This window comes from Grampus griseus (assembly GCF_964374135.1).
Source record: "Grampus griseus genome assembly, chromosome: 3".
Classification (NCBI taxonomy): Eukaryota; Metazoa; Chordata; class Mammalia; order Artiodactyla; family Delphinidae; genus Grampus; species Grampus griseus.
In genome coordinates this window covers 118,880,347-118,896,882 of record NC_139019.1, presented here as the reverse complement: position 1 = coordinate 118,896,882, position 16,536 = coordinate 118,880,347, and the positions used below count along the sequence as shown (strand labels likewise).

Below are 16,536 nucleotides of genomic sequence, written 5' to 3'. Positions count from 1 at the left end.
TTAGGAAGTGTGAATGGGTAAAAAAAAGACAAGGATTGTAACAAAAAAGCATAATGAAAAAGTTTCCACTAAGATAAATACTGACAGTCAGTGCTGCAGACAGAATGTTTGCCCACCTCACCACTACGTTCATATGATGAAACCTAACCCCCAGTGTGATCGCATTTGGGTGGGGCCCTTGGGAGGTGATTAGGTCATGAGGATAGAGTCCTTACAAAAGAGGCCAAGGGGGCTCCCTCACCCTTTCTGCCATGTGAGGAGACAGCTAAAAGACAGCCATCTACGAACTGGGAAGCAGGCCTCACCAGACACCAAATATGCCAGTGCCTTGATGCTGGGCTTCCCGATATCCAGAACTGTCAGAAACAAATTTCTGTTGCTTATAAGCCACCCCGTCTAGGGTATTCTGTTATTGCAGCCTGAACCGACTACGGCAGCCAGGAAGAATGCCATCCAATTTGGGAGCAGGGGAGGGGGAGGAACAGGCCAGTTATGGGGATAATACTTTATATTTGTGTAGCGGCTGTAATTTACCTTCTCATCCATGAAGTAGGCAGGACAGGTATTTTATGAGTATTTTACAAAGGAACTAGAGCTCAGAGAGACCAAGTACTTGTCCCGGGTCACACAGTCAACTACATAGCAGAGCAAGCCTTGTGAAGAAGGTATCTCTGCCAGTCCAGTGTTCTGGTCCCCATATTGCTATCTCAGGGGGAGATGCTATTGGCACAGCCCTAAAAGAAAATGTGGGACTCATTCCAGACCAACTCACCAGGAGCCAGGCATGGAGAGAGCAGACCGAGAGGAGAAGTAGCCTCACTCTGGTGAAGTCATGCAGGTAGGATAACTGTACTGTGGGCCTCCCAGTACCAGTAGGTGCTAGAACAATCACATATTCTCTCAGCTGTGAATAACTGCACTCGTGGTGCATAGTCACCTAACTGCTTAGGAACTACAGTTAGCCAGATCTGGTGATTGTGAGCTCCAGCCAAAATGCCTTTCCCTATCGTTTCCAAACCCTAAACGCCAAATGATGTTAGAAGAATGATAACCGATCAGGACAGATCCTAAATGGAATTACGTATTTATCACAGACAATTCACATATCCTTGGGTATCTCCTAGTGCCCAGAGACCCATGTAGAGCTGGGAATAGCCTTTTCTGTATCATCCAATGAAAATCAGCATTTCCTTAACCTTCTCAATCACATTTGACAAGATTTACCCGAGCAGCTTTGCTACTTCAAGAATCTCTTCCTCCTGCGTTGGCTACTTTCTCCCTAACTCAAGCAAAAAGTCTTCAAGGAAAGGTTAGCAGTTTCTTACTTCCTACAGCTCACCCCAAATACAATTGCTGCTGCTTGGTTGGCCAAGAACTGATCTGTAAAGCCCACTATAAACACTTCCTGTTAATAAGTCTGTATCCATCACTCAAACAACCGATTCAAACACTCATTTCAAAGAAAGAGTTCTGAGCACAACACTTCCTAACTGAGGGTGTGTAACAAATCCTGGGCTCCACCATCTCCTGAGTAATCCTCATCTTTCAACCTCTGACCCTACCATCTTCATATGAACAGAAGTACTGGCAAGGAATTTGCTCAAGAAGAAAGGAAACTGAAGAATGAGGGCTAGCTTGGAAGCCACAGCCTCGCTTTAACACACACCTGAGATAGTTCAAGCAAATTGTTAAGAGCTAAATAAGATGATATTCATGTAGCCAAGTTTGGAGTTCCACTAGCAAACTGCCCTGTCTCCCCAAAACATAAACCCCCTCGCCATGCAAATCTCCATGAACTAAATAAAAATGGTCACAGCTCCAAGGCCACAAATCTGACTTTTCTTTCCAAGAGAACTACTCTTAAAAAAGACCCCATGCAAATCCAAAAAAAACAGGGGCAGACCAGAGAATTTACTTTTTTGAAACAAAGTTACCTAAGCACAAAATACATGAGACAATAAAATACTGCTTAAAAAAAAAAAAAAGACTAATGTCAAGCACTGGTTGGAATAATTTTTTTTTTCATTTCACATTAAGGAAGGATGACCAAAGTGTTTCAGATGCTAACATTTCAAATCAGTGATGTAAGGAGGAGGTGGAAAGGCAGGGTAAGAGAGTACAGAATCAAGGTCAAGGGTGAGAGAAACAGGAAAACAGATCTCAGTTTGAAAGGAGGAAGCACAGCCTAGTGATTAGGGTGATCTGGACCAGCTGCATGTTCCTTACTGTGGACAGGCGGGACGGCCGTACAGCGTAGCTGCATCGGGAAGCGACAAAGGCAATGCGGGCAGCAAGCGTGGAATGAGGGATCAGAATGAGGCTCCAGCAGAGAGTAACCAGAACGTATCCACAGCACCACGGAAAGATTAAACACTTTATTCAGATACTAGTAAAGTTTCTTACCTCCTGCAGCTGAGATTCTTTCTTTTTGGAAGACAAATTCAAGTGTTTTTCTAAGATGCCACAATACTTCTCTGTCTCCTTGTCATACTTCTTTTTGGCTTCCTGGCAAAAAAAAAAAAAAAAGAGGAAAGGAGAAAAAGACTAAAATGTTGCAGGAATGAAAGCAACCTGGGTCAAACTCTTCCTGCTCATCTTCATGGCTTCGTCATTCCCTCAGACCCAGAACAGTGGCACACCACCCATCTCCTACTCTTCCAATAATGCCATGAAAGCAAGCAACCACCCATCAACAGCAGCCCAACCGTTTTGAGGGTCTATCACAGAGGCGCCACTACTATGCCAGAAATGAGGTAAATACCAGTATTTCAGAGTGGCAGAGCCAGGGTTCCACCTTCTAGAAATTTCAGTTGTAAAAGAGAAATCTCTAGTTTCTAACTCACAAGTATGTTCAAAGCCAAAGAAGGGAAGTTACCTGTGAAGCTAATCCCCAAACAGGAAGATCCACTTACACCTTAAATGGGACAAGTCTAGACTAAGAGTAGATCCAGCTTTAACTGTGTCCACAAAGTATGTCTTAATTTGTAGACCTAAATATTCCTTGACGCAATAATATCACATATGGGTCTTTAAGCTGAGGAATAATTCAAAACAAAGAAGACATTATCTTCCCAAATATGTTCACTGTGGCATCATTTATAATAGCAAAAAAAATAAAAAGCAACAGCAACATTGCTGCCCAAGCATAGAATTTGGGATAATTAAAGTATGGGGCATCCAATAAACATAACTAGGAAGGGTAGCATGATACAAACTCGGTGTATCCTACAGGGAATGTGTCTACCTACAGACAAACATTAGATGGGAAGATACTTCAGTGAAAATACTTGAGTTAAGAAAATGGGATAATGGGTGATTTTTTTTCCTCCATTTGGGAAATGTTTATTATCCTATATTATTGCTTTCAAAGTTTTATATATATATATATCATATTATACAGAATAATCCCTGCTCCCCCAAAGTCACTGAAGTTCTATTTCTATTCCTTATTTTACAGATAAGAAAACTTAGATGCGGGAAGTTAACTTGTGTAAAAAGTCACAGAGAGTGACGGAGCTGGAGTCCGAGCCCAGGACAAGCTGCCTCCAAGTCCACATTCTCAGCCACACCTGGAAACACTGTCATAGGCGGTCTCTCTTCCCTCCACATTTCAGTGGGGATGGCGGACAAGGGGACTGAAAGCAGGTCTATCATGGCCTGGTAAACAGGATCAAATGTACTAACTGGGTGCATCATTCCAGCTTTTGACTCACGTGGAGCCCACAGCAGATATTTTTCTGCAACTCCAAGGCTTACAAGAGGAGAAAAAAATTTGCGGCCAGATAAGGAAGCTCAGATACATCTCTTCATTTAATGACGATATAACAAGCAAGCACTCTGTGTTAGGATCCTTCAGGCACTGAAAATATAATACAATACAAGGCAGAAACGGCCCCACCCTCGTGGTGGGGCTGTTCCAGCAGAAGGAGAAACACAATTAACCAGTAAACAAACAGTCTGATTCCAGACCACCGCAGGTGCCACGAAGGAAACCAACAGGGTGCAGTCCCAGAGATTCCTGCAGAGAAGTGCTCCAGAGAGGCCTCACTGGGGAGGGGAGGTATGATCCAAGACCTGCCCACCTCGTAAGGGGCAGAGTGGAGCCTTCCAGACTGGTAAGTGCAGATGCTCTGGGCAGAACACACTGGGCCTACGCGTGGAGGCATTACCAAGAAGCCGTCACCGGAAGCTCTGAACAGCACCCGTGACAGCAGAACACCATTTATCTGGTCAACGGCAAGACTCTAAGCCTCACAGAGTGGGCAGAATCATCATATACCCATTTGAGCTGGTATGTACCCATTTCTACAAATCTGAATTTTGCTTGAAAGTTTTACATACACAAACAAACACGCAGAAGCATGTGAAGACAAAGCTGGAGGAGACATTACTCCTTCAAACGAGGAGAGGTACAGGCAAGACACTTGACTCAAGCAATGCTTTTCCTTCACAGAAGTCAGCGACTTTGAGCTGGGGTTCCAACTCTGACTGATGCTCGCACAGGCACTCCACCAGCCTCGTCGACAACCCCCAAAAGAGAACCCTGCGCCAGCGGGCCAGAGGCGAGAAAGGGCTCAGCACCATGAGTCACTGGCATTCTGTGACTTTCTGGCAACTCGACCTTTGGGGGAATAACTCCTCTAGGATTGAGATCATGTTCTTAGAAGACAGGAGGGTGGTAAGACTCAGTCACTCAGGTACGGAGATGGTGTTCCCCTTCCAGGGAGTCCACGGTGGGTGGTGAAATGGATCCAGGACAGAGTTAGGATCCTGGAAATTATTCCCAACTCCGTACAAACCACTACCCCTCTGGGACTCAGGTTCTCTCATCTATAAACTAAGGATGACTAGACGAAATAATGGCTCAAGTCTCCCCTTTCAGCTCAGAGACTGTCTAACAAAAAAAAGCATAAGAACACTCATCCCATCATAGGACTGTCAGGACTAAATGAGATAAACCATATCCAGTGCTTGGTAGAGTGCTTGGCACATGGAAAGTGCTCAATAGAATTCAGTGCTGATGATGCTGGTGGCGGCGGCAATGATGTGGTCCATCATCTAACCCCACCGCCTCCTTATTAGGACACCACTTGCCTTCCAAGTTCCACGTCCATGAAGGCGACCCGTCACAGCACCCACCACAACTTGCAGTCACACGCTTATTCATATCATTCTGTCCAGTGCCTTTCTCCCTGCACACCATGAGCACGGTGACCACATCTGCATTTACCTGCACCGAGCAGCAGTGTGGAGCACGGTGCCGGGTACACAGCAGGCTCTCCCCTGTTTTTTATGAATGAACTGTGTGTATCGAATAGAATAGTTAACGTCAAATGATTTTATGACAGTGCTCTGAGCGGCACTTTATAGGAGTTCACTCATTTCTTCCTCATAATAACTCTGTAAGGTAAGCACTCTCAGTATCCCCATTTCTCAGCTCAGGAAACGTGTGGAGGTGGTCAGCAACCTCTCCACGTTTACATGCAAGAGGCACAAGCGGGATTTGGACTCAAGCAGTCCCACTCTTAGCCACTCTCTCTGATGTCTATTCTACTTTCACTGGAGAGCCCAGCTTCGGCTGCAGGGAAAATAAACTCCCCCAAACTCAGAAATCTAAAAGCAGGGCCACAGCTATGCCAAGCCCCAGGGTCCGCCCTACCCCAGAGCAGCCACGTTAGCACAAGAATCCTCCTCACGTGCAGCCTTCACCCCCAGAACTCTAACTTCTGCTTCCTGCAAGTAGCAACAGGTTGTTATAGCAACCGAAGTGCACCAGACCTGGGAGGAGGAGGAAGGGTAATTTTAGCATCACACGGGCAGGCTTCAGAAGTAAGGTCTTTTTTTTTTTTTTTTTGCGGTACGCGGGCCTCTCACTGCTGTGGCCTCTCCCGTTGCGGAGCACAGGCTCCGGACGCACAGGCTCAGTGGCCACGGCTCACGGGCCCAGCCGCTCCGCAGCATGTGGGATCTTCCCAGACTGGGGCACGAACCCATGTCCCCTGCGTCAGCAGGCAGACTCTCAACCACTGCGCCACCAGGGAAGCCCCAGAAGTAAGGTCTTTGAGGTATTCCTGAGTCTGCTCCCTAGATGGCCTAGTAGAGGGGTTGTTTCTCTGTGTTCTCTTAAACACACGTAATACTGTGATATACATGTACGGGGATGGGGGGGGGTGGGGAAGAGGAACAGGTAGACTGAAAAAAATAAAATAAAATAACGAAGGGGGAGGGATGAGAAATCATCCCCAACGTCATCACCTCATTCTTTAACAGGAATGAGAGAAGAGAATGTGTGTGAGGGGAAACATGTTTTGGTGAGTGACTATTTCATATAAATTTTTTAATTCTTGTGTTTCTCACCATCTATAGCCCCCAGCAAAGTACCTGCTCCTGTCACTTGGATCACTGATACTAACCCCAAAGGAACCCACTGAGCCTTCTGCTCTTCCTCCGTGGTAACTATGGTAACCCCCATGCCGCCCAGGGAAGAGGCTGGAGTGAGAGGCGTAGGAGACACCTACTGGAGAAGTGACTTCTGGAAAGATAACTCAGTGAATGAGCCACTGTGTATTTGCGGGAGGGGAAAGCACAGGCCCCAAGGCCACGAAAGAGACGGTGCTCCTTGCGTCTGAGAACTCAGAGAGGGGCACTCGGCATTTTCCCATCCATCCCTGGGCTTGTTTCCAAGTCTCGGACAAAATCTTAGTGGAATAAGACTTCCTTTAAACTATACATTCCTTAACCTCGGATAGAAGACCAATGAGCCCCAATATCCTCACAAATGAAAACTGTAAAATTGGTAGGGAGGTGCTGTAACAGTGGAAGAAGAATCTTGGCCATGGTCCCTCCTTCAAACTAGGGCCATTCCTCCCTCTGAATAACCCCGACTGAACCGAACATCTCTGTCACGTCCTAATCATATTCATTTTTAAAAAGCACATGCACTTAGTTGGGGGCTGAGGGGAGAGCACACTTCGTTACACTTCAGCTATGTTTTTCCCACCTACAGACAGGCATCTCTCAAGGCCATTTCACAACTGAGTAAAATCCACACCTTCTCCACAAGTTAAGAGGGTGATGTTGCCCAAAACCCCCTGCAGGTGGCACAAGGGACTGCGGCCGAATGACTCACAGCTCCAGGAAAAAAAAAAAAAACAGGAAGAAAATCTTGAAAATCCTTTTGCTTTCATTGATTCCAATGAAAACATCTTGCCCGCAGGTGGTCTCTAACACTCTACTGAAGGTCAATCTCGCTAGGGTTGTCTAGTGATTTATCACAGGGCAGGGGACCCCAGAGAATCCACCTTTAAAAAATGAATAAAATTCCCTTCTCAGTCTTTCAGTAACAGGTTAGAGTCAGCCAACTTTTAGCTATAGTCCCTCCAGGTCAGCTATAACAAATGGTGACCTCTGGGTTGAAGCAGTCCCGCTTTTTGACTTGCACAATGTGTAACACATATTTTTAAATTATTTGCCAGCATTTTTTGAAAGCCAGGAAATTTCATATAAAACTCTTTAACTTTTCAGTTTCTCTTGAAAAAAATGTAAAGGTCTAACGACAGAGGGCTCCTTTTCATACACAGCTAAAGTGGGCTAAGAAGAGGGTCCCCATGCCCCCAGGGGCCTATTTGCAACCCCCGTCCTAGGCTCCAGTCCTGGACCTCCACAAACATACAATTCCATGGTGTCCAAACACACAGGTATCTACTCACACAAAGGAGGCGTGGTTTCTTCCTTCGGATGATTTATGAACTAGCACAACATGATTAGATGTCAAAACAATAGAATGACAGCTCTAGGGTTGACCCCTCAGTCTTACTTCAGACACTTGTGAAGAACAGATGAGCTGGGCTCTAAGCTTATTTGCCCAGGATTCCCTGAAAATGGTGGGCTTAGATCTTCTGAAGAAGGTGTTGTGTTTTCCAGACCTCCTGCCCTAAAATCCAAGAAGAAGGCTTGCGAAATTCTCACCTTGGCAGCCCCAATCTGCTCCTTTCGAAATTTCTCCAAGGGAGTGATGAGCACTTCGCTGGCATTCTCAATCTGGAGGGGAAAAGCAGAGGGGTCGGGGAGGGGGACAGAGAAGCAGGGTCAGTAAAGAACCACAGCAGTGCTGGCACAAAAGGCCTCCGCATGCTTCAGTATAAGATCTCAGTAAGCACAATGGTGCACGTGTCACCTCTTCCTTACACCTGACCCGACAGCATGCCAAATCAAAACCCAGTCATCAGTTCAAAACACAGCATTCTTCCTGTGCATGAGTAAGATAGATTCTTTAAAAATAAAAATGAGGACCTCTAAAAATGTAAGCAACCACACTGATGGCAGAGCGGAACTGGTGGCAGAGTAGGGTCCAAATTTCAAGCTTCAGGTGACATCTTCTTGTAAATGCTCATTCAGCCAAGTTATATTTAAGTAGATATATTTAAAGGAGGTCAACACTGAGTCTAGGTTAACCCTCCCCCCAAAAAATCCTCCACTTTTGGGGGCATGAAAACCACCCAAGCCTGATTCTGTGTAGCCCTACCTGTTCTGGACGGGGATCAGGTCGCTTGTACCTCCTGGCCACTGGCTGCTTTTCAACTTCATCTCACCGCGCTCACCCCCTCAGGTCCTGCCCTCAACTAAACGGTCACCCGAATGCACCTCAAATGGGCCAAACCTGCCCCACTTCTGAGCCTTTGCATTTGGCTGTTCCCTCAGATGCTTTGTCCCCAAATACTTGTGTGCACAACTCATTACTTATTGTAATTCAGGTCACCTCTTTAGAGAGGCCTTCTCTGACCACCAATGCAATCCAAAGAAACTTCCCACTACCCCACTTCTGAAGTGTTTTCTTCAGAAGATGTAAGCCAGCTGAAGTTTTCTGGTTCAGCATTACAAGACGTGCACATGCATGCGCACACACACACGCCACCCTCTTGTAAATGTTCACTTGTCTACCACCATCCCCAAAACACAGAAGAGTGCTGAAAAAAGGAGCACTCAAACATTTTTCAGTGACTAAATGAAAGAATGATTTCTTGATTGCCTGCCAACTGTGTGACCACAGGCAAAACATTTAACCTCTCTGGGCTCTAATTTCCTCATCTGCAAAATGAGTGGGGTGGATTGCTCCAGCTCTAAGATTCTATGGTCTTTTCTAAGACAGCACAATATTTTACAATCTTTCCTTTTAAGTCATTCATTGCTCACTCGTCATTCAACTAATTATTTCAGGAATCTCGTCACAACAAAGCATTATTTTTCTAAATCACATGCCTATCCATTGCAATGAAACCAACAGGGTAAATGCCAGAAGCCATAGATGGAGAGAGCAAAGAACTAACTAGACAATGTGAGGGGTAGAAGGTGGCAGGTCTCCAAATTTATTGCCACTTGCCTTTTCTTCAATTTTGAGAGCACTTACTTTAAAAGAGAGCATTTTAACTCTAGAGTGTTGCAATGTTATTTAACTTGCTTGATTTTTATTGTCATTTGACGTCGCTTTACTGGCTCACTTATTTCAGTCTTTTCCACAAATCAAGTGCAAGTCTCTGAAACTCACAATGGAGCTCTGAGCCACTAAGCCATTGGTTCTCAACATTAGCCGAAGGTTAGGCTCACCTGGGGAGCTTTTAAAATTCCCGATGTCCAGGCCACACTCCAGACCAATAAATTAGAATCTCTGTACTTCGATCCAGGCAAAAGTGTTTTTTAAACTTCCCAAGTTGTTCCAGTGGACACCCATGGGAGAGAATCCAGCCCTAACTAGATGCTAAATATACAAAAGCCCTAACTTCCCACCTGGGAATCAGGACACCCAAGTCCTTGTCCCAGTCCTGCTACAGCACGCCATCAGCCTTCAGGAGACCTCACTTTTCTCAGCTGTCAAATGAGGGACTGCACACAGTGAGGAATACAGTCTGTCTGGGTCTAAGATTCTATGACTATGTAATTTCCACTCAGTTCCAAGCACTGTGCTGATATTCGAGGCACAGCGGTCCATTCTCTGCCCTTCAAGAACTCATATTTCGGGCTTCCCTGGTGGTGCAGTGGTTGAGAGTCTGCCTGCCAATGCAGGGGACACGGGTTCGTGCCCCGGTCCGGGAAGATCCCACATGCTGCGGAGCGGCTGGGCCCGTGAGCCATGGCCGCTGAGCCTGCGCATCCGGAGCCTATGCTCTGCAACGGGAGAGGCTGCAACAGTGAGAGGCCCACGTACCGCCCAAAAAAAAAAAAAAAACAAGAACTCACAGACACGTGCAGTGACTATCAGGACACAGTGTGGTACATGCAGAATCAAGGCATGAACTAGACATTCAGAAAACACAAGGGATGGCCAAATATCCCATCTGGGGAGTCAGGGAAGGCTTCCCAAAGAAGGTACAGCTTTGCTAGGCTAAGCTGAATTGATGATGAAGCTGTCACAGGGTGAGGAGGTAAGGAAGGGGCTTGCGATGGCCAGATACTCAGACGCAGACAGTAGAAACTAGATTCACTGACATTAATAATAAAATTGCAGAGGCAAGCTGGAAAGTATAATCCAGTCATTGTTCCCTTACCCCAGACCTTAGCAATCTGCAGGGTATTCATCGTGATTTGCTCACCATACCCTCCACCCCCAAATAATAACTCTGCCAAGAATCAGACTCAAAAGAATCACTTCCCTTTCTGAGGCACTAGCACGTGCACAAACACACAAGCCTTCCTCTGCCTCCACCCACTACCATCCCTGCTGCTGCTGCTGCCACCGCCGCCCTCCTGATTCTGGTTCAGGCACCCAGCAGTGAGCAATCAAGGCAAATAGCGTCTCTCTCTGCAGAGCAGAAAGTGAGAGGCTTCTGCTCTAGTTGGAGTTTTAAAGAAATGCCAGCTGCTTTGGTATCACACGCACTTGGGTTTGAATCCAGGCTGTGCTACTTATTAAACTGTGTGATCTTGGGCATGTTACTTAGCAGCTGTAAACCTTGGTATCTTCATCTGGACAACGGTGATGATAAAGGTCCCACTTCACAGAGTCATCATGAGGGTTAAAGTAGAAAATGCATGGCTACATGTCTTGGTAGAGGCTGTGAACTGAACTGCATCCCCTCTAAAATTCATATATTGAAGCCCTAACCCCTGTTAAATTAAACAAGGATGCCATTAGATTGAGATGACTCTAATGCCTTAGCAGCCTACATAAGCAAACCAAAACCTCAAGGTTAAGAAACTGAAATCTAAGAAACTGAAACCAATCACAAACAACTAGACTTTCCCAAATAAGGCAACCGCTTAAGCTAGAGCCAATCAAATAATTTCCTTGCTTTGTTTACACATCTGCTATATAAAAGTCTTTGCCCTACCTCCTGTTGATGGAGTGCTCCTAACCACTTCCGGGTTGGTTCTCTCCAATTTGAATCAATTTTTTTTTTTTTTTTTTTGCGGTACGCGGGCCTCTCACCGCTGTGGCCTCTCCCATTGTGGAGCACAGGCTCCGGACGCGCAGGCCCAGCGGCCATGGCTCACGGGCCCAGCCGCTCCGCGGCATGTGGGATCTTCCCGGACCGGGGCACAAACCCGTGTCCCCTGCACCGGCAGGCAGACTCTCAACCACTGCGCCACCAGGGAAACCCCCTTGAATCAATTTTTGTTTAAATAAACTTAAACATGCCTCAGTTTATCTTTTAACACCCCCTATGTGATAGTATTGATATTTGGAGATGGAGCCTTTGGAGATAATTAGGTCATGAGGAGAGAATCCTCATGATGGGATTAGTGACCTTGTAAGAGACAGGACAGTTTCCCCAACCTTTTCTCTGCCCTGTGAGAAAACAGCAAAGAGGTGGCTGTCTGCAAGCCAGGAGGAGGGCCCTCACCAGGAACCAAATCAGCCAGCAACTTGATTTTGGACTACTCAGTCTCCACAACTGTGAAAAATAAATGTTTGTCATTTAAGCCACCCAGTCTACGGAATTTTGTTACGGCAACCCGAGCAGACTAACACAGACTTAGTCCTGAAACCACTGGCTGTTAGTACGGGAAGAGAAGAAAAATTCTCCTTGATGACTCTTCCCTGGGCCTCTGGAGCACTGCTGCCTAGAGACAAGCCCACCTGGCGACAGATCAGCATGCAGCTTCATTCCTGATGTCTTAGGAATGAGAGGAAGGCCCCAAAGAGCTTCCTGTGGATCCAAAATCCCTCATCTATGAATGCTGAACCACATCAGAATAAAGCCTTGTACAGAAGATCTCTCTTAAGAACCTGGAGATCAGTGTTTGATTCTCGAATTTGCACACTGCCTCTCTTTGAAGAACTTCTTATAGTTCCCATCATTTACTAAGTACCCCTTGATTGGATGCCTACCAACATGGCAGGCACTGCGTCAGATACCCTGGAACTAAAAGTGAAGGAGGGGCTTCCCTGGTGGCGCAGTGGTTGGGAGTCCGCCTGCCGATGCAGGGGACACGGGTTCGTGCCCCGGTCCGGGAGTATCCCACATGCCACGGAGCGGCTGGGCCCATGAGCCATGGCCGCTGAGCCTGCGCGTCCGGAGCCTGTGCTCCGCAACGGGAGAGGCCACAACAGTGAGAGGCCCACGTATCGCAAAAAAAAAAAAAAAAAAAAAAAAAAAAGTGAAGGAGAGCTCTTGGATGGGTTTAATAAGGTGAGAAGGAGGGGAGCAGGGTGGGGCACCTTCATTCCCATTCTGCCAGTAAGGAATCTCAGGCTCCCAAAAGTTAAATAATTCAAAAGACCCACCTTAAATCATATACTTTATATATACACCTTATAGTGAATCTGTAGGAGGACAACAATGTGGTTCTAAGTTATCCAGGGTAATCCTTTAAATATTTACAAAAGGTTTCAAACCCAGCAAGGATGAGAAGATGAGGCTTGCTCATGAGCCCAGAGCACTCTAGTGGCAGAGCCTGGACTCAAACCCTGTTCTTCTGACAACAAATCCTGTGTTCCCTCGATGTGACCACACTGTCCAGGACCAAGGGCAGCCCAGCCATACTCACCATCCGTATCCGTTCATCTTCAAGATTCCTGAGGACAGTGGCAAACTCCTGCAAAGACCTTGCTGAAAAAGAGAAAGAGGCCGTGAGGTGGAAGTAGAGTGACAGGCCTTCCAGATACAGCTATTGTGTTATGGACTGAAATCCCTTGGCATATGCAGAGACCTAAAGACAACTCTTCCCAAGGCTCCCCTTATCTTTTCATCATTAACCATTAAGGATGACCCAGAAATGCAGGATAATCCACCGGGCACTCTAGCTAGGGAAGGGTTTCCTTCAAGGAAAAGACCTGCCTGTTCCTGAGAGAACCCAAGACTGATGGGATGCTGGCCAGCTCCCAGGCTCCAGGCTGGACCAGGCAGAGTTCCTCTTTGGAGTTCAAGGATTTCCTGCCCAGGATTTGACCTCCTCAACCTTTGTCGTGGGGTTGCGTCAGAACCCAACCGTTTCTTTGCACCAGAGCTGCACAAACAACACTGCTGGCATTGGAAGCCACATCTCTGGCTTTTCCTTGGGTTCCTCCTCTCTGAGTCCTCGAGCCCCTTATTACTGCAACACAGCTGGCAGCACAGCAGTCAGATGTGGACAGTCTCTTTCGCCGGGATTATTTCAAAGGCAATAAGCATTGAATACAATAGCCCTAAGGATATTTGAGACATTCATGTAATGCTGGGAAAAACATCTGTATAATCAGGAGTTACAACAATGATACGTTTTCACCACTCTCAGCTGTCTCCCAATTCCCTCTGCTCATCCCCAGATCCTGATTTTCTGCATGCTAACAGGGAATCCATAAGCATTTGGTGACTTAATTCAATGTAATTTGCTCAACTCTTCCTCACTTAATGGAGTCAACCAAGATGCCCAATGGAAGAATAAGGTGCAATGACTAGGCCCTGACAAAGACAGGTGTCTTGACACTGCAAATCCTCTGTGCTCAGTGTTGCCCACAGAAGATGGACAGGGGATGGTGAAGAGCGACACGGCGCAGCAAAGCTAACAAATTGTAACCTCCGCTCGCAGCCTCTTGTTAAGGAAAATGCATGGGAGAGGTGGGGCCGTGACCCGGACATGGAGCTCCTCTCCCCATCCGAAGGCAGCGACGGCTACAGAGCTCTAGCCAACTGTTGCCAGGGCAGAATGAGGGGCCGGCTGCTCAGGCTCCCCAATTTTCAAAGAAGCTAGAAAACTGGAACTTTACATAAATTCAACTTCCATGGTAATTCAATTTTAAAAAATGAGTGCCCAAGAAAACATGGCTGCATTAGGACCTCAGCCCATGAGCCATCACCTGCAACCTCTGATCTAACTCTTCTCCCATCTACCCATGTTCTGCTTTTGCTCTAATTCTAAAGTACTGTGGTTGGGGGAAGAACGTTGCAGAGCCAGTCAGGAGCAGAACGCTAACAGAGGGCGGAGACAGGAGCCCCACAGCGAACCTTCCCGCTTTCTCCTGCAGGCCGCAGGGTGAGAGCCACTGCAATCCCAGGGCTCTGAGGAGAAGCCCTGGAGAGCCCCGGGCCCTGACCTTCACTCAACTCTGCCCGCTCCACTCTTAATACTGACTTCTTAATTTACAACACTTACATACTCCCTATTCCAGGGGAAAGACTCAGGGAGGACACTGAAAGCTGTGGTACACAGTGGACTTTTTAAACTCTTGCATGTGGTTATAACTTACCTATGCACATTTCATCATCTGTTTCTGCATCTCCTATGCACTGAAACTTAAATTCATTTAAGGAATCTGCAAATTTCCGCTTCGCTGAAGACAAATCTAGCAAAAAAGAAAAAAAAAAGAGTAAAAAATACGAATTACTGAAATAAACCTGCTTTCACGTTTCCTGCACTTTTTAGTCCTTTTACTAATACAGCAGCTAGCAGATATGTTCCTGAGTCCATCTCAGAGCACAAAAGAATGTAAATTCAACAGAGTGAATACTTGTTTATAACATGAAGTAATTCAGAAGTTAATATTTTTGCTACATGTGCTTTAACAAGTCTGGTCCTCACTCTCTAACTCCTCAGGCTACGCATCGAGTCCTGCCGCCTCCAGCTGACACCCGTGGGGGTCAGCGAAGCTGCCCTCACTCACGTGAGACTCAACAATACCTCCAGCCCAGTGCCACGCACAAGGGAGCTGGCACAAAGGGCTTGGAACTTCACAGGAGCAACCAGACCACCCCTTCCGACTCAAGGACGCGGGAGGCCCGAGTTCTCAGAACCCTCTGGGCTCCACTCAAAGCGGAGCAGCCGCCAACCTGACGAATCTCCACCTGAACCAGTTTCCTGGGTCACCTCGTTCCACCACTGCCCCGAGAACAAAGCCCTGGCACTGTTCTGAGTTGGGGTGAAAACACACCCCACACATGGTATCTATAAAGAAACCTCCTGGAAGCCCTTGTCAAATTTAAAAAATAAGCTTTCATTTAAGACAGTAATAAAAGCCAATGATCCTTCCTGAACCCTCAGCTTCTGTTAAGGGTATAAACCACCGAGGCACCTTTAAGTGGCCTGACAGACAAGGCTGCTAGGCACAAACATGCTAACTTAATTCCACGTGCAGCCTTCCCGCAGATGAGGCTAATCATTCAAATTACCCTCGGACATGTTTCCCTCACTGAAGGGGAAATGGCATTATGTTCCAATTCCCAGAGGAGGGAAAGATGAGGCATAACCGGCAACGAGGTCTGGCTTCAATAAGGTGCTGGGGGGAGCGGAGGGCGGGGATTCTGGCTTCCCAGATCAACAGAGCCTCTTGGAATATAAGCATCCACGATCCTCAGCCCTTCTCTTCAGCTCTTAGATTTGTCCCTCGAGGTTAGGGGTCACGGTTTTTCCATCTGCTGGTTTGTCTGTTTCCTCTCCAGGTACCTGGCACTGCACCCTGCTCAGTACATGATGAATAACGCGCGTGTATGGAGGAGGGGGCTGGGGGACTGTACACAAATCCAGCTGCCATTGTTGAGTTCTCCGATCCCAGTGTCCATTCCAAGCAACGGTGCCAGTGGAAGAGCCAGGCAGGGCCATCCTGCTGTTCTCAGGTCTGAGGCTCCGACCACCGTATGGATACCAGGGGCTCCTGCTCCGGGACCACCCTCCCAACCTGAGCTCGGGTGACGCGGGTCCCCAGCTAGCCGTGGCTTGTGCAAGGAAGGCCCTCTGCTCGCTCGACACCAGAAGAGGAAGGCACTTGGAGTGGAGGAGAACACAGGAGCCAACGGCCAGCAGTCTCTGGTCTCTCCCTGGTTCGGTCAATTTAATGGAATGGTTCTTGGCCAGAAGTCCAAAGATGCCGACAGGGGAATCAGGCATCTCTTAAGACTGGCCAACCCAGGCTGAGGAGATCCCCAAGAACACACATCAGTCCCTGGCAAGTCAAGAAAGAAACAGATGCATCTGAAAGTCAGAACACTGTGGGGAGGAAGGACAGGGGCGGCCACAGGCAGGCAGGAAGAAAATGAGGGAGAATAATCTTTCCCAGACAAAGACAAAGCCCTCCGAGAGGCCCCACGTGTGGGCTGCATGGTACTTAGTCTTGGGCAGGTGGTACTC

General features: G+C 47.1%; 1 protein-coding gene across 2 annotated transcripts in view; it reads right to left on the bottom strand.

Annotated features, from left to right (window-relative positions):
- ARHGAP26 (Rho GTPase activating protein 26) overlaps positions 1 to 16,536 on the bottom strand; it is a gene marked incomplete at its 5' end in the record, with an annotated part of 471,037 nt that overhangs the window by 338,956 nt on the left and 115,545 nt on the right. For both annotated transcript variants that reach the window (XM_082652237.1, XM_082652238.1), the window contains 4 exons: positions 2,404 to 2,505; positions 7,969 to 8,040; positions 12,985 to 13,046; positions 14,663 to 14,758. In XM_082652237.1, the coding sequence (XP_082508363.1) occupies positions 2,404 to 2,505; positions 7,969 to 8,040; positions 12,985 to 13,046; positions 14,663 to 14,758 (332 nt within the window). The remainder of the gene's footprint in view (positions 1 to 2,403; positions 2,506 to 7,968; positions 8,041 to 12,984; positions 13,047 to 14,662; positions 14,759 to 16,536) is intronic.